The 17,803-nt window shown below is 48.9% G+C and overlaps 3 protein-coding genes across 3 annotated transcripts in view; 1 reads left to right on the forward strand and 2 right to left on the reverse strand.

The window, feature by feature from the left end:
* The window catches only part of LOC134412386 (zinc finger protein 208-like), a 489,474-nt gene that overhangs the window by 145,355 nt on the left and 326,316 nt on the right, over window positions 1-17,803 (reverse strand). The window lies entirely within an intron of this gene.
* The window catches only part of B4GAT1 (beta-1,4-glucuronyltransferase 1), a 169,441-nt gene that overhangs the window by 32,494 nt on the left and 119,144 nt on the right, over window positions 1-17,803 (reverse strand). The window lies entirely within an intron of this gene.
* Window positions 400-17,002, forward strand: EFEMP2 (EGF containing fibulin extracellular matrix protein 2). The gene is made up of 12 exons (XM_063146307.1): window positions 400-440; window positions 4,250-4,347; window positions 4,899-4,947; window positions 6,163-6,399; window positions 7,633-7,755; window positions 8,432-8,548; window positions 9,005-9,124; window positions 10,238-10,357; window positions 11,556-11,682; window positions 12,402-12,597; window positions 14,196-14,400; window positions 16,658-17,002. The coding sequence occupies exons 2-11, from the start codon at window positions 4,258-4,260 to the stop codon at window positions 14,355-14,357; spliced, it is 1,341 nt and encodes a 446-aa protein (XP_063002377.1). The 5' UTR covers window positions 400-440; window positions 4,250-4,257; the 3' UTR covers window positions 14,358-14,400; window positions 16,658-17,002.

A 17,803-nucleotide genomic window follows, 5' to 3' on the forward strand; every position in this document is an offset into this window, starting at 1 on the left:
CGTGTGGGGAGCAGAGCTATGGGGCGGAACGTGCCCTTTCCGTGGCAGGGTTGTGAGCAGTGTGACGACTGGGAACAGCTGGCCAGGAAAGGGTGTTTGCTGGAGGCTAAATGGAACCAGATGTTGGGTGGAATCCTTTAGCAACTACTGCTGGCAGGGCGCCAGGAATTCGGCATGGGGGGGTGTTGAAGGGGGAGCGCCAGCGCACACTCTCCCAGGGAGCGTTCGCCACAGCTCACTCCGCACCCAGCCGGGATTGGGGGGGTGTTTTGAGCGTGCCGCCGGAGAAGCGAAGAGGGGGTACCGGTACGTACCAGGCGGCTGTCAGTGTGGTGAGTGACGGGCCGTTTCGTATTTGGTTTTGGGAAGGGGGGGTGTTGGAGGAAGGAGAAGGCCGGGGCCTGAAGCACGGCGGAAGAAGGCCACAGGGAAATCGCTCGGTAAAGTGGGTGCATTTATGGGTCAGGGGGATCCTTGGCCCAGCTGCAGAAAGGCGCCTCTCTTTTTCTGGCCATGGGGTGTCTTTGGGGCGATGGGTCTCCCTGCAAAAAGTTTCCCTTTGCGGAATTTGAGGACTGCACAGGTGGACAATTCTCCAATCTCTTGGGATGCCCCTTTCCCCTTGTTTTCTTCCCAAAGGGTGGGATTCGCTCTGCGCCCGCCCGGCTGGAGTGTCCATCCTGGACGAGCCCGTCCCAGGCGTTCGTCTGTTCCAGCTTTGTGGGGGAGAGGCAGGGTCTTCTTGGGGTCTGGGGACAAGCTGCCATGCGCCACGAGTCACAAAGTCCAAACTGTCTTTCACAACGTTTCTACGGGGCTGGTGGCCTTTGGGGAAACACTGGCTCTAGTCTCTAAGCCAGCTTTCCCCAACCTTGTGCCCTCCAGATGTTCTGGACTACAACACCCAGCATTCCTGACCGCCGGCCAGGCTGCCTGGGGCTGATGGGAGTCAAAGTCCAAAACATCTGGAGAGCATGAGGCTGGGGAAGGCTGGAAAAGACCGTGCCAAACCATTCTCCCACTGGCTCTCATCTCTCTCTTTTATTATGGGATAGCTGCCTTTTAATTCGCTTATATATACAGCTATGTTAAGTGCTGGACTCTCCCCCTCCCTGGTTTTTTTCTACCCGCTTTGGATGTCCCCATTGAAAAGGGTATAAAAGCAAGAGGTTAATCTGTGTAGTAAAAATATTGAGGCCTGGCCCACCTGGGATAGCCACAGCCTTTGACCTGGAAACCAAGTTCCACAGCCTCCAAGGGAGTGTGTTTGCCTCAGCATTAAAAACCATTGGAAGCGGCCTTATCCTGGGTTAACTCTGGGTAAGGCAACAAGCCATGGATTAGAATCATAGAATAGTAGAGTTGGAAGGGGCCTACAAGGCCATCGAGTCCAACCCCCTGCTCAATGCAGGAATCCACCCTAAAGCATCCCTGACAGATGCTTGTCCAGCTGCCTCTTGAATGCCTCTAGTGTGGGAGAGCCCACGACCTCCCTAGGTCACTGATTCCATTGTCGTACTGCTCTAACAGTCAGGAAGTTTTTCCTGATGTCGAGCCAGAATCGGGCTTCCTTTAACTTGAGCCCGTTATTCCGTGTCCTGCACTCTGGGATGATCGAGAAGAGATCCTGGCCCTCCTGTGTGACAACCTTTTAAGTATTTGAAGAGTGCTATCATTATGTGTGAACCTGGTCACTGTTCACCTCATCTGCCTTCATGAAGACCTTTTCTGGATACCTCAAACTCCTAAGAGCAATTCTCCTTGTTCTAGCCAAAGTGGTACCCACACAACAATTTGCATTCCCCGCTCCCCTGAAACTCTGAACTGACTGGCTGGTCCATTACTTCTGGTCAATGACATTTTGGAACCTGGAAGATACTTGATGATGGGTTAAAGAAGGGTGCTAGGATAAACTCTGTGGCTGGGTGTGTTTTATATATAGATATACATTTGTCCAAACAAGGGTTATATTTAGCTCAGGCTGGAAACAAACTCTCCCTTGAAGAAAATCTCTTTCTCTCTCTCTCTCTCTCTCTCTCGCACACACAGAGAGAGAGAGAGAGACGCACACACACAGGGTCTGTTCATCTCTTAAAGGAAGTGGATTCCTGTAATTAAAAGCCCGGGACCCCAGGAGTCAAACCTGAATTTATTTTTAACTACTGTTTTGATACTAAATAAATTCCAGTGATTGAGTTAATGGTTTACACACACACACACACACACACACACACACACACACACACTTAGAAATCACCTCTTTTTGAAAATACTGGTGCAGCTATGCAATTTTAGACCCTGAACAAAGGCTGCAATTCTATACACACTTACCTGGGAGTAAGTACCCTTGAACTCAGTAGAGCTTGTGTCTGAGTAGACATGCATAGGCTTACACTGTCAGTGGACTTCCGGAGGGGGAGGGGGCGTGGGGCTTTAGCAGAACAATGCTGTATTACCTCTTGAATCATTGAATAGTAGAGTTGGAAGCGGTCTATAAGGCCATCAAGTCCAACCCCCTGCTCAGTGCAGGAATCCACACTAAAGCATCCCTGACAGATAGTTGTCCAGCTGCCTCTTGAAGGCCTCTAGTGTGGGAGAGCCCACAATCTCCCTAGGTCACTGGTTCCATTGTCATACTGCTCTAACAGTCAGGAAGTTTTTCCTGATGTCCAGCTGGAATCTGGCTTCCTTTGAGCCCATTAGTCCGTGTCCTGCACTCTGGGAGGATCGAGAAGAGATCCTGGCCCTCCTCTGTGTGACAACCTTTTACGTATTTGAAGAGTGCTCTCATGTCTCCCCTCAATCTTCTCTTCTCCAGGTTAAACATGCCCAGTTCTTTCAGTCTCTCCTCATAGGCCTTTGTTTCCAGACCCCTGATCATCCTGGTTGCCCAGGAAGTATCCAACCAGGGTTTCTTTTCTTTTCCCCTCTGATTTTCCCTGCTTTTGCAACTGCTCCTAAATTCCTGAGATATTAGAGCAAAGGAAATCAACAACAACCTGAATTTGCCAACCCCGATTTAAAAAGAAAGAACGTCACACTCTGAATGGGTGCAGCATGTCACATTTACATGCATGAAATGGAGTTTGTTTCAGCTGATGCTAAACATGCTGAATTGGGAATCCACACCGTTTATGCAGTCAAAAGGATAATATATGTTTGAAGTAAAAATAATAGTAATAAAATGAGGAACTGTAACCACCTGGCTGCCCTCTGGCTGAGTGTATGTGTAGACGTTATGTTGTTGCTGCCTCAAACCATTACCTGTCTGATTTTTAAAAATAAAAAAATAGCCGGTGATCATGTGAACATAAGTTTTGTACTGGATCAGACCCAAAACCTATCTACTCCAGTATCTTGCTCCCACAGTAGACCATGAGTGCAGGGCTGTCTTTCCGGTTGTGTCCCCCAGTACACAGCCTCCTTCCCATTACAAGATGGGGGATACTTGGCTCAGCAATACTAAAAACGAAAAGGATCTAAGAATTGTTGTAGACTGCAAGCTGAATATGAGCCAACAGTGCGATATGGCTGCAAGAAAGGCAAATGCTATTTTGGGCTGCATTAATAGTATAGCTTCCAAATCATGTGAGGTACTGGTTCCTCTCTATTCGGCCCTGGTTAGGCCTCATCTAGAGTATTGCGTCCAGTTCTGGGCTCCACAATTCAAGAAGGACGCAGACAAGCTGGAGCGGGTTCAGAGGACAGCAACCAGGATGATCAGGGGTCTGGAAACAAAGCCCTAGGAAGAGAGACTGAAAGAACTGGGCATGTTGAGCCTGGAGAAGAGAAGATGGAGGGGAGACATGAGAGCACTCTTCAAATACTTAAAAGGTTGTCACACAGAGGAGGGCCAGGATCTCTTCTTGATCCTCCCAAAGTGCAGGACACGGAATAACGGGCTCAAGTTAAAGGAAGCCAGATTCCAGCTGGACATCAGGAAGGCTTCCTGACTGTTAGAGCAGTACGACAATGGAATCAGTTACCTAGGGAGGTGGTGGGCTCTCCCACACTGGAGGCATTCAAGAGGCAGCTGGACAGCCATCTGTCAGGGATGCTTTAGGGTGGATTCCTGCATTGAGTAGGGGGTTGGAATCGATGGCCTTGTAGGCCCCTTCCAACTCTGCTATTCTATGATTCCATGAATTTGTCGAATTTCCAGGTATCTTGCATCGTTTGGGCCTGATATGGTCAGCTAACTGCTGTGTGCTGTGAGCCTTGCTCATTTCTAACCAGCGTCTTCCCCCAGGTAGAACAATGAAGCCTGTTTCATGCCTCCTTTTAGCAACGCTTCTGAGAGCGTCCGTTTCACAAGAACCGGAGGGAACCGAGTTTTACACGACAAACGTAAGCCGGAGCGCGTGCCGTGGGGCGGGCCCCAAAGCACAAACCTGGGGCCCGTCGCTAACTCTCAGCTGAACCTACCTCGCAGGGTTGTTATGAGGATAAAAACTGGGGCGGGGGGCGCGCTACGTATGCCACCTCGAGCTGTTCGGAGAAAAGAAGACGTGACAAGGGGAACCCACGACAAAAAGAACTCCTGTTTCAAGTATCAGCCGGCCGGGACCCCTTCTGGGAAACTCTATTACAGGGGTGGGCAGGTTCCAAGTGCGAATCCCACCGGAACCTAGTGCACTGCAGAAATTTCTGCCAAAATTCAGCGCAAATGAGGCCTCATCTCCCCATCTCACCCCGGTTGAAACATAGACGAAGCAGCACTATTTTGCTGCTGCTATGCTACCGAATTTTGGCAGCAAAGCAGTAGTTGTTTTCCTTAAAACAGGGTGGATGGGAAGAAATATGTTACTCCCCCCCCCCCCCATATGCCAGCAGGGGAAGCTGACAAGACCCCCACCCCTTGGGGATGCTCATTTAAACACCTTTTCTGTTTGTCCTAGGAATGCACAGATGGCTACGACTGGGATCCTGACAGCCAGCACTGCAAAGGTAGAGGCATGCTAGAGACTTACAGGGTGGACTTACTGGATGGAAGGGGAAACCCTTGCGCCTGGATTCACCTAGCGGCATCCTTGCTTTGGGGAAACTCAGCATTTCCCCAATGAAGAAGCCCAATGACGTTTTGGCATCCCGGAACAACGGGCGGCCACCGTTTTGAGGGGCACGCAGGCAGCTTCCACCGCTGCATGGCAGGCAGAAATGCAACTGGTGAAGCTCGGCATTGGGGTGTGTGGTGGTTGGGTGACCTTCTTTAGCTGTTGAGTTTTTTCAGCTCCGTGCTACCGTTCTCCCGAAAGGTAGCAAGGCCAAATTTTAAGATGTTTTTAGGCTGTTTTAATGTATATTATGTTTTTAATTCAGTTTTATATATGTTATACTTCTTGTTGTTTCCTGCCTTGATCCAAATGGAGGGGGGGGTAAGAAATATATTATTATTATTATTATTATTATTATTATTATTATTATTATTAGCTCAGATGCTGTATTTCTATCCCAGAACTCTGGTAAGGGACTGATCCTAGAGAACAGTTTATTTCAACAATAAGTCAGGCTTTGCACAAAACACAGAGCCGGTGTTTAGCGTGTCAGACTGGGAGTCAGGTCCCCCCTCGGCCATGGAAACCCACTGGGTGACTTTGGGCCAGTCACAGACTCTCAGCCCAACCCACCTCACAGGGTTGTTGTTGTGAGGATAAAGGAGGAGGAGGATTATGTACACCGCCTTGGGTTCCTTGGATTGGGCGGGAAAAGTGGGCTATAAATGTAATAATAAATTTAAAAATTATTTAATCTTTATTCCAAGAAGCCTTTCTTTAACATGCAGCCTTGGATTACTGTTATGGCTTCTTTTAAATTTTGTTTTAACTGTTTTTATTCTGTTTTTATTTTCATTTTACCTTGTATACCGCTCCGAAATTTTTCAATAGGGAGTGGTATATAAATATTCTAAATAAATAAATAAATAATAATAATAATAATAATAATAAATAATAATAATAAACACAGAGGGAAAGATCATTATTTCTAGATTTGCCTCTGTACACATCGATTCGCACCTGCAAATTCTATGCCTCTTTTGGCGTGATTCGTCAGTGGCTGCCCCATTTAGAACTGGCCATAAGACAGTCAGGGTGCCTTTTCCTCCTCCACCGTCTGACCCTCCTTTCTTCCTCTCTCATCTACACTCTGCCCCCCCCTCCCAAGATGTGAATGAATGTGAGACCATCCCCCACGCCTGCAAAGGGGAGATGAAATGCATCAACCATTACGGCGGGTACCTCTGCCTCCCCCGCTCAGCCTCGGTGATCAACGACGTGAACTCTGACCGAGCCCCCCCGCCCAGCCCTCCTCGGCCAAGGCCCCCCCAGCCCCCCCAACATGACTTCCGACAGAACACCTGCCCCCAGGGCTACGAACCAGACAGGCATGGATCGTGTTTGGGTGAGTGAGGAGGTGGATTCCAGCCCCCAAGGGCTGGTTCTTGCAATAGGCTTGTGTTGTGTGTGTGTGTGTGGAATCAGCTTAATTTGATGAAGATGCAATGGCTCGGCTATATCCGACATGTATATAGAGGGCTCGGAACTGGTGTGTCTCTGAACGTGTCTGCTTGGATGCACTGCCGGAGAGGACACTTGGTAATGTCTTCTCCAAAGGTAACTGACCAGGATAGGTGACCCTGAACTTTTTTTTAGAAAGAATGGAGCAAAACCATGCCTTGGTATACTTCTAAGTGTGTAAAGGAGAGTCTTATGGTGATGGAGATCCATGGCTAATGATTAAGGGGGCTGGAGCATCTCCCCTACGAGGGAAGGTTGCATCAACTGGGATTGTTTAGTTTGAAAAAAATTAGGCTAAGGGGAGACATGATAGAGGTGTACAAAATTAGGCCTGGTGTGAAGAATGTGGAGAGGGAGACATTTTTATAAATAATAGAGCCCGGGGTCATCCCATGAAACTGATTGATGGGAGATCCAGGACAAATAAAAGGAAGGACTTCTTCACACAGCGCATAGTGAAATTATGGAACTCACTACCACAAGATGTAGTGATGGCCACCAATCTGGATGGCTTCAAAAGGGGGTTGGATAAATTCCTGGAAGAGGAGAAGGCTATCTGTGGCTACTAGCCCTGATGGTTGTGTGCTGCCTCCAGTATTCAAGGCAGTAAGCCTGTATGCCCCAGTTGCTGGGGAACATGGGCGGGAGGGTGCTGTTGCACCATGTCCTGCTTGTTCATCCCTGGCCTATGGCTGGTTGGCCGCTGTGTGAACAGAGTGCTGGACTAGATGGACCCTTGGTCTTCTCCAGCATCAGGGCACTTCTGAGGTTCTTATGACTTCTAAGCCAACCTTACAGGAAAGGTGCTCTAAAAAATTCCAGGAGATTCCTTAAATATTTCCTGTCTAACTCCAGGAAGTCCAAGTATGAACACCTTGCTTTCATCTCTCTTCCTAGGAGAACTAACCCTTTCCCCCTTGTGACTTAGGAGTCTGATAGGGAGAGATCATAGCTCAGTAATAGAGCCTTTGCTTTGCATGAGGAAGGCCTCGGGTTCGATTCCCGGCATCGGGATGGAAAAACTCCGGCCTGAAACACCGGGGAACCACTGCTGCCAGTCAGGGTTGACAATACTGGTCTAGATGTTCCTGTACGATGACGTGTTTCTGTCTCGCAGACACGGACGAGTGTGAATACGATCTGCACGACTGTCAGCCAAGTCAGGAGTGCATCAACACCATGGGAGGCTTCCATTGCCAGTGCCCGGATGGCTACCGGAAGATCGGCACGGAATGTGTGGGTGAGTGGGTGCGGTGGGGTGGAGCAGCCATGAACACACAGGGTTGCAGGGGGGCTTGAAAACAAAGGGTGCCTGTTCACACTTTGGAGAGCTCCTTTAAAGTTCTGACTGAATCCCGGAGCGGATTCATCGCCTCACTGGCATCGGAGCCATGACTGGTCCAACTCCCCTCCCATTCAGTGCAGATTTAGAAAATCTAGAATTGGAGCATCCCAATCAGAGCTCTAGAGAGAAGTGAAAGGCATACACACACACACCCTGCTTGGTTCCGTTGTCACGATCAAGATGTTTCTCCTAATGTCCGAACGAAATCTACCTCCCCGCAATTCAGGGGTGTTGAACATCAGGAAAAACTTCCTGACTGTTAGAGCAGTGCGACGGTGGAATCAGTTACCTAGGGAGGTTGTGGGCTCTCCCACACTAGAGGCATTCAAGAGGCAGCTGGACAACCATCTGTCAGGGATGCTTTAGGGTGGATTCCTGCCTTGAGCAGGGGGTTGGACTAGATGGCCTTGTAGGCCCCTTCCAACTCTGCTATTCTATGATTCTATGATTCTATGATTCTCAGCAAGAAGGGGAAAGTCCTTTGTGCATGCTCAGAGGCACAGCGAAGAGGCAGGGGTGCCGGTAATCATGCGACATAATCCAGTGATTTCCTCTCCTTTCCCCATTCCAGATATCGACGAATGCCGTTATCGGTACTGCCAACACCGCTGTGTCAACTCGCCCGGGTCGTTTTCCTGCCAGTGTGAACCCGGCTTCCAGCTGGCCAGCAACAACCGCTCGTGTGTAGGTAAGGGAGGCAGACAGTGTGGTGTAGTGGTTACAGTGTTGGGACTGGCACTCAGGGGACCTGGGTTCTAGTCCCCTGGGCCTGTCACTGACTCTCAGCCTGACCAACCTCACAGGGTTGTTGTGACGATAAAATGGAACAAAGAGCCGGAACAAAGGCGTCACAGAAATGCTGGCTTTTGGGGGGACATTTTAAGGAAGAGGATACTAGCTGGAGTAGAGGTTCTGGGAGGAAGGGTTCAGGACTTGGGGGCAGCGTGGGAGAGCGAGCGGAGCCACTGAAGAGCACGGAAGGGCTTCTGATAGCAGAGGTCGCCTGTGGGCAAGCTGTTAACAGAGAGAGAGGGGAGATTGCCCCCCAAATTAGGTAGGCTCCCCTTCCGCACGCGCGGTCTGTACGCCTCCCACATTTAACCTACACCCTGTTTAAGCCGCATCCTCTGCACCCTCCCCGCAGACGTAAACGAGTGTGAGATGGGAGCCCCGTGCGAACAACGCTGCTTCAACACGTACGGCACGTTCATTTGCCGCTGCAATCAGGGCTACGAGCTGGACCACGACGGCTTTACCTGTAAAGGTAGGCGAGTGGGCGGGGCTTCACCCCACTTTGTAGCTAGGCCCTTCTTTCTTTCCCTCTGCCCCTCCCACCTCACCCCATGGTTTATCTGTTTATTACATCCTTTTCTTTGTATTGCAAAGTCCTCATCGGGACAGAGGTAGCCTTGCTACAGTTACCCGTGCTCTGATAACTTCTCACCTGGGGTCTTTATCTCCCATCTATCCCTTTGCTTACCCCCCTCTTTCTCAGCCCCACTGTCTCTCTCCTCTACCCCTCCTTAGCTCACTTTTGATTAGCCAGGCCTCATGTGACTAGCCACACCCTTCGCGGGAGCCATTTTGTGGTAGGCCCACAGCAGTTTCTCAAATTCCCAACAAGTCCGAAAAGTTTGGAGACCCTCTGTCAGGGATGCTTGAAGGTGGATTCCTGCATTGAGCAGGGGGTTGGACTCGATGGCCTTAGAGGCCCCTTCCAACTCTACTATTCTATGATTCTATGAGATAGATGGTCCCAGGTTCAAAACCTGGCATCTTCAGATAGGGTTGGAAAAGACCTCTGTCTGGAACCTGGGAGAGACACTACCAGCCAGTGTATACAGTACTGAGTGCGAAGGACAAAAGGGTTCCCATTTTCCTATTTAAATCAGACCCTTATTCAAACCCATGAGGACTAGCATCTTTATTTTAGAGGACAATGCCATCATTCAGTGGTCAGGTATATCCTTTGTATGCAGAAGGTTCATTATTCATTCCCTGCCATCTTCAGGTAGGAAAAATCCTTGTCTTGAACTCCAGAAAGCCGCTGCTGGCTGGTTCCCCCCCCCAAATAATAATAATAATAACAGTGCCCGGGTAAAGCATGCTTTTTAAATAATGTACCATCAGTTGTACTGAGGGAGATGAGAGTGAAAAATGGAGACACTGAAAGACTTTTTTAAAAAAATCCCTCTTCCCTCCCTGTTCCTTTTTCCTTGCATGTCGTGTCTTTTCAGTTTGCAAAGCAGGGACTGTTTTGTTTTATTGATTATATTTAAGCCACTCTGGGATGCTTTTTTAAAAAACTTTAAATATAAATAAATAAATAAATAACACATAGTTTGGCCCTCAATGGAATCTTCTCCCTCTTTCCAAGATGTGGATGAGTGTAGCTACTCCACCTATTTGTGCCAGTTCCAGTGTGTGAATGAGCCAGGACACTTCTCTTGCGCCTGCCCTCAAGGATACCAGCAACTGAGCACCCGTCTCTGCCAAGGTAATTGTACATCACGTAATGTTGTCTTGGGCTGTGTCATGGTCTCTGGCCTTGATTCTCCCTTGCGGAGGAGGCATTGTCCAGTGATGCATCATGATCTGCCACCCCAGGACCTTCCAAGCCAGAGGGCATGAACTCAGAGGGCGCCCTCCCAGCCGATGTAGTTCTCACTACCCCCATTCTGGAAGACCCAACAGATGTAGAATCAGACAATGTCTCTTTAGGAATCAGACAGGTCCTCACAAGGGTGGGGTTAACAGCATGTCCAGATCAGCCTTCATAAAGCCTCAGAGGGCCTCTACAAGTTGCTGAGACAACAGGTCTTTCCTGAGTGAGCTCCAGCCAGTGTACAGCTGTCCAGGGTCCTGAAAGGTCCACCGTTGCCTTCTTAGACTTCACTCTACCTCACCCTTCTAGAAAGTGCAACTGCTTCAGATGGGCTTTCCTGCAAACCTTGAGCTGAGTTAGACGGGACAGGACAAACGGGCAACGGAGCTAGCAGGGTGCTTTACAAGGGGCCAACCCCAAATCAGTTCATGTTATACGATCAGAGTTTTAACGATTTTCCAATATGCTTAATTTGAATTGCACACATTGGTTTTGAAACGATGAACTATTTTATCAATGAAGTCAAAGTAAAATATTGTTTTTACTCTGACAATACTTGAAGATTGACTATTTTGAGTTCCAGTAAGGTGACCTCTACCCAAATGGTTCTGGTTTCAGCCATGTACCTCTAGGGAGTCAAACCTTTCATACCTTACGATGTAAGTTTTCTGACACCGGCTCGGATTTGCAAACTTTTCTGGAGAATAAAGGTGCTCCTGGTCACGTGGGTGTCCAGGATTGCAAATCTCTGCACTGCTGCATGGTTTTATTCTGATTGTACTTCTATATTGTGTTTTTAGGTTGTGGTTAAAGTTTTATACTTTAAGTTGTACTTTGTGGTTTTAATTTTTGTGAACCGCCCAGAGAGCTTCGGTGATTGGGCGGTATAGAAATACAACAAATAAATAAATAATGAAATTTTCATACTTTCCGGCAACCTACCTGGTAAGACCAGTGAGGACAGATTCCTTGTTTGGAAGAATTCCTAGGAAATCAAGGAGACGGGTTTGCTTTCCTGATTTGTCTCTCTGCTGGCTTTGGTAACTGGTAAAACTTCTTTCTCTCTCTCCCTCTCCTGCTGCAATCCTAGACATCAACGAATGTGAGACAGGAGCCCACCAGTGCACCGAATCCCAGAATTGTGTCAACTTTCACGGCGGTTACCGTTGTGTTGAGAAAAACCGCTGCCAGGAACCCTACATACAGGTCTCAGAAAAGTAAGCGCTCACAGGGGCAGCGGCGGTGGGCGTGAACTGGGAGAGTGGAGAAGCTGTAGTGATTCTTTTTGACCAGAGCAACGTATCACTAACTCATGGGGTTTCTACAACCCCGAGATCTGGCAATGAGCAGTCGAGTCAGAAAGACCGGTGGCCTTAAGCGGGGGAAAGAAGTAGATGAAACCATGGAGGGTAGATTTCTTTTTAATGGCTGCTCGTTGGAATAGGTAAACAAAGCCTCCACCTTCAGTGGCAGTCTACTTTTGAGCACGGGACAAAGGTGGGCTGTTAGCACCAGTACCCGCCCCCCCCCCCGGATCCTCCCTTTTGAAAAGTTTTTTTTTTCTGGATCAAATTTCCCCAAGTCTCCTTTCCCAGCAATGTCTAGTGTTGCTCCAAGGCATTGTAGGAAATTAAAATGGCAGCTGGACTTTGCCAGCCGGCATTTTGGGGGGTGTCTGTCCCTGTAGATTCCCCCCAATATTTCCTGTACTTCTGTGAATCTCAGCATTGGCAAAAGTTCCTTTTCCTGCTTGGGATGCCTCCATAAGCAACGGCACTCACAGCCCGTACGTCTGACATAGAAGGGTGTCTTTATTTCTCTGCAGCTTTTTTATCCCAGTCTTCAGCTCCCCCTCCAAAAAAAAACCCTCTCGGAACAGCTTACAAAGATGAATATCTTGCAATCTAAAACCCAACCCAATTTATTCCCCCTGTAGCCGCTGTCTCTGCCCTTCCACGAACCCACTCTGCAACGAAAAGCCCTCGTCCGTCACCCACCGGTACATGAGCATCACGGCTGACCGAACGGTGCCCTCCGACATCTTCCAAATCCAGGCCACCAGCATCTACCCGGGAGCCTACAACACTTTCCAGATCCGCTCAGGCAATGAACAAGGAGAGTTCTACATCCGAGTGAGTCTGTTTCCTAGCAACGGCCAATTGGAAAGGCCGCTGCCCAAGTCTGCCATCTTTCCGGGCAGAGGAAAACTTAAGTGGTTTACAAACTGTGCAAGGTTCGGTTTGTCTCCTTACAGGACTTCATCAAAGGAGAGTTTATTTATTTAAAGTATTTTTTTCCTGGACTCCTCAACACAGAGGAGGTTGGTGGCTCACATTTCCATGGGGTCTGTGAATCCATTCTGGGTTTCAGTCAGAACCAGCCCAAACTCTAAAGGGGCTCTCCAAAATAATGAACTCTGGAATGGATTCACAACTGCCATGAAACCAGAGCCTCCATTGTAAGATCACACCAAGGGTCATAGAATCATAGAATAGTAGAGTTGGAAGGGGCCTCTAAGGCCATCAAGTCCAACCCACTCCTCAATGCAGGAATCCACCCTAAAGCATCCCTGACAGAGGGTTGTCCAGCTGCCTCTTGAAGGCCTCTAGTGTGGGAGAGCCCACCACCTCCCTAGATCACTGGTTCCATTGTCGTACTGCTCTAACAGTCAAGAAGTTTTTCCTGATGTTTTTCTCTCTGCTTTGGCAGAGAAACATTCCCATTGATTCTGTTGGACCTCTCAGAGGCTTTCGGTACCATCAGCCATCGTAGAAATGGTTTCACTCATAGAATCATAGAATAGTAGAGTTGGAAGGGGCCTACAAGGCCATCGAGTCCAACCCCCTGCTCATTGCAGGAATCCCCCTTAAAGAATACCTGATAGATGGGTGTCCAGCTGCCTCTTGAAGGCCTCTAGTGTGGGAGAGCCCACAACCTCCCTAAGTCATGGCTTCCATTGTCATACTGCTCTAACAGTCAGGAAGTTTTTCCTGATGTCCAGCTGGAATCTGGCTTCCTTTAACTTGAGCCCGTTATTCCGAGTCCTGCACTCTGGGAGGATCGAGAAGAGATCCTGGCCCTCCTCTGTGTGACCACCTTTTAAGTATTTGAAGAGTGTTCTCATGTCTCCCCTCAATCTTCTCTTCTCCAGGCTCAACATGCCCAGTTCTTTCAGTCTCTCTTCATAGGGCTTTGTTTCCAGACCCCTGATCATCCTGGTTGCCCTCCTCTGAACCCACTCCAGCTTGTCTGCGTCCTTCTTGAATTGTGGAGCCCAGAACTGGGCACAATCCTCTAGATGAGGCCTAACCAGATCCATGCTGGATCAGGATCAGTCCAAGGGTCCATCCATTGCAGCATTCTGTTCACACAATGGCCAACTAGATGTCAACCAGGAACCCACAACCAGCACAGGAGTGCAACGCCACCCTCCCGCCCATGTTCCCCAGCAACTAGTATAAATAGGCCTCTGATACTGGAGGTAGCAGAGAGCCATGAGGACTAGTAACCATTGATCACCTTCTCCTCGTCTTCGTTACCCTGGCTGACAACAAACTTGAGATTTCTATAAGCCTTGAGCAACAGAATTAGCCCCAGGATCTAATAAAACAGGCATCACTAGCCAGCTCAATAAAGAGGCCCAAACGGCACTCTAGACATGGGCAGGGGTATTCTGGGCACCATTAGCTCCTCCCCGGAGTCACCTTCTGCCTCTTCTTTTCCTTTTTAGCAAATCAATAACATCAGTGCAATGTTAGTTCTGGCCCGGCCGGTGACCGGGCCCCGGGAGTTCGTCCTGGACTTAGAGATGGTCACCATGAACACCGTGATGAGCTACCGCTCCAGCTCCGTCCTGCGTCTCACCGTCTTCGTAGGCGCCCATCCGTTCTAGCCGTCCAGCGGCTCTGCCCTTACCTGGCCGAGGAGGGAAGGGGGTAAGTCCGGTTGTTGGAGAAGGGGGAGGAGAGACTGGCTCTCCCCACTTTTGAAAAAAGGAAGGCCATCAAGTCCGCTCAAGTGGTGGAGGTTCAGGCGTATTCCTGAGCCACTCAGCGGTGTCACGATCTTTGTCTCCGCGGAGAGGTTTCCATTTATGGGCTGTCTGGGGCTTTTAATATCATATTCTTACCATGGTTTCTAATGCATTTTGCTAACTTGTACCTATGTGACTACCTAGTCTTACTCTACACCTGTGAGTTGGCAAACCCTCTAGTAAATACATATTTTCAGGGTGACATACATTAAACACAACCAGTATCTCTGATGAGTTTATCTGTCCACCCCGCCCAAAACATCCTCCCTAAATTCCTTCGCGAGAGGCTGGGAGAAAGCTCAGGGAGCCTGAAAGAAGGGAGAGTCATGCATGAAGATTCGAACGTACACCCAACGTATCCTCCTTGTGATAGTAGTAATTCGTAGAATCATAGTAGAGTTGGAAGGGGCCTACAAGGCCATTGAGTCCAACCCAATGCAGCTCAATGCAGGAATCCACCCTAAAGCTCAATGCAGGAATCCACCCTAAAGCATCCCTGACAGATGGTTATCCAGTTGCCTCTTGAAGGCCTCTAGTGTGGGAGAGCCCACCACCTCCCTAGGTAACTGATTTTCAGCCCCTGAGTTTCAGCCCTTCCCCGAAAAAGCAAGTGCGGCAGCATCCCTTCCGGCTAACTGAGCATGTTTAGCCTGGAGAAGAGAAGATTGAGGGGAGACATGAGAGCACTCTTCAAATACTTAAAAGGTTGTCACACAGAGGAGGGCCAGGATCTCTTCTCGATCCTCCCAGAGTGCAGGACACGGAATAACAGGCTGAAGTTAAAGGAAGCCAGATTCCGGCTGAACATCAGGAAAAACTTCCTGACTGTTAGAGCAGTGCGACAATGGAACCAGTGACCTAGGGAGGTTGTGGGCTCTCCCACACTAGAGGCCTTCAAGAGGCAGCTCGAGACGCATCTGTCAGGGATGCTTTAGCGTGGATTCCTGCATTGAGCAGGGGGTTGGACTCGATGGCCTTGTAGGCCCCTTCTAACTCTGCTATTCTATGATTCTATGATTCTAGATCATTTTTTTTGCGACTTTTCAATATACTCTATCAAAAGTTTCCAGTCCATTGCAAATGAAGTTGTTGATTTTTCTCTTACTAACACCCTAAGTTTCACCATTTCCCCCAGTTCCAACACCTTAACCATTCTTCCATCGTTGATACTTGGTTCCCCTCCCCACCCCCAGTATTGCGCATAAAACAATATAGCCGCTGTTGTCATATACAAAAATAACAGTGCTTTTGAAGTGGTTTCCTGTTCTTCTTGAGCGGACAATTGCCTTGCTTATTTTGCATAGTTTTGCCTCGGGGGATGTTTCCAAAAGATTAGACTCTCTTCAGGTAGAAGAGACATTTGTTGCTTCATAAAAGCTTTGTGGATTACCTTAGCAAGCCTCGTCTTTTGCCTCCTGTCGAAAGCAGGAGTGTTCTGAGAAACATGACAGGTGAACCGGCAGGTTGCGATGGGGAAGACGAGAAGCAACTCTACGGGGCACTTGACAGTGGGGTGTGGGCCCTGGACAGGTGCCCAAGCGTGCCTACACTTGACGCCAGCCTGTGCCACCCCTCATAGAATCATAGAATAGCAGAGTTGGAAGGGGCCTACAAGGCCATCGAGTCCAACCCCCTGCTCAAGGCAGGAATCCACCCTAAAGCATCCCCGACAGATGCTTGTCCAGCTGCCTCTTGAAGTCCTCTAGTGTGGGAGAGCCCACCACCTCCCTAGGTAACTGATTCCACCGTCGCACTGCTCTAACAGTCAGGAAGTTTTTCCTGATGTCCAGCTGGAATCTGGCTTCCTGTCACTTGAGCCCGTTATTCCGTGTCCTGTACTCTGGGAGGATCGAGAAGAGATCCTGGCCCTCCTGTGTGACAACCTTTCAAGTACTTGAAGAGTGCTCTCATGTCTCCCCTCCATCTTCTCTTCTCCAGGCTAAACATGCCCAGTTCTTTCAGTCTCTCTTCATAGGGCTTTGTTTCCAGACCCCTGATCATCCTGGTTGCCCTCCTCTGAACACGCTCCAGCTTGTCTGCATCCTTCTTGAATTGTGGAGCCCAGAACTGGACACAATACTCTAGAGGAGGCCTAACCCTGATTTAGCGGTGTGTGCTATGCATGGCTACATTCTCTTCTTTGTCTCTCTCCACTGCAGAAAACATCCGGGGAGGGGGAATCACGCGCTGAGGCGTCACGGCCCCAACTACCAAGGCAGCAATGCCGCAGGTCTCTCCCACCCGCCCACGAACCAGAAGCACTGCTTGGATGAAGCTTCTAGCGGCCAGAGCTGCGGCTTAATGAAGTGCACCCGTCCCCACACAATGACAGCCACCCCCCTCCAACGCTGCCCTTTGAGCCGCAGCACTGCCCAGTGATGAAACCCTGTCTCCTGCTCCCAAGTAGAGGGAAGCAAGGAAGAGAAGAAGCCAGCCCTGCATCTCCAAAAACGGAGGGGACTTTTGAACCTTGCTCAAAAGAGGGAGACCGACAAAAATTAGTAAAATGTTTTTTTTTTAAAAAAGGAAAGCATTCAACAGAGGCAATTTGTGGTGTCTGTGTATTACCCCTGAGTCTCAAATGCCCGAGATTGCGCTCCTCGTACGCAAAGGACAAAGAGATTTTGCCTGATCAACCCAGGACTCTTCTGGGTTTTCCGTAGTAGTTGGGAAGTCGGTTTTCTATTTTAGATGTTGGCTCTGGTCACCCCATCTTAAAAAAAAAAAGCAGCAAATTGCAGAGTTTGAAAAGGGGCAGAAAAAAACCCTACTAGGAAAGGCTAGAACAATTTGGGCCTTTTAGTTTAGAACGAAGGTGACTGCGGTTTATAGAATTATAGATAGTGTGGAAAATGAGAGAGGCATTTTTCTCTCTTTTCTAAGCCTTGAACAGGTTCATAGTTAGAGATGGTCTTTGAAGTCACTTATTCCAACTTTCCGTCCATCTGACAAGGAGGGCACTCCAGACGTTACAATGAACAACACAGGGACCAAATGTCTCTGGGTTGTTTAGCTCCACTTGGCTAAACCATGGGTTTTTTAAACCCTGGGTTATTGTGATGTCTGAACCGGGTGACTTAGGAGAAGGCAGGCTCTCTCTTGATGGGAGCTGGGTGGCCATCTGTCAGGGATGCTGCAGGCACAAATTCTTGCACTGAACGCAGGGCAGGACAATGTAAATCCCAAGATCCCTTCCAGTGTAATCATGGGTTGTCGTAACTGAATGGAAATTAATTCCCAGAATTCCCATTACCTTTCTTTCCCCCAGCCAATGGGGAAAAAGAACTAGGGATTACTGAGAAAAC

Source organism: Elgaria multicarinata, chromosome 21 (genome assembly GCF_023053635.1).
Source record: "Elgaria multicarinata webbii isolate HBS135686 ecotype San Diego chromosome 21, rElgMul1.1.pri, whole genome shotgun sequence".
Taxonomy (NCBI): domain Eukaryota; kingdom Metazoa; phylum Chordata; class Lepidosauria; order Squamata; family Anguidae; genus Elgaria; species Elgaria multicarinata.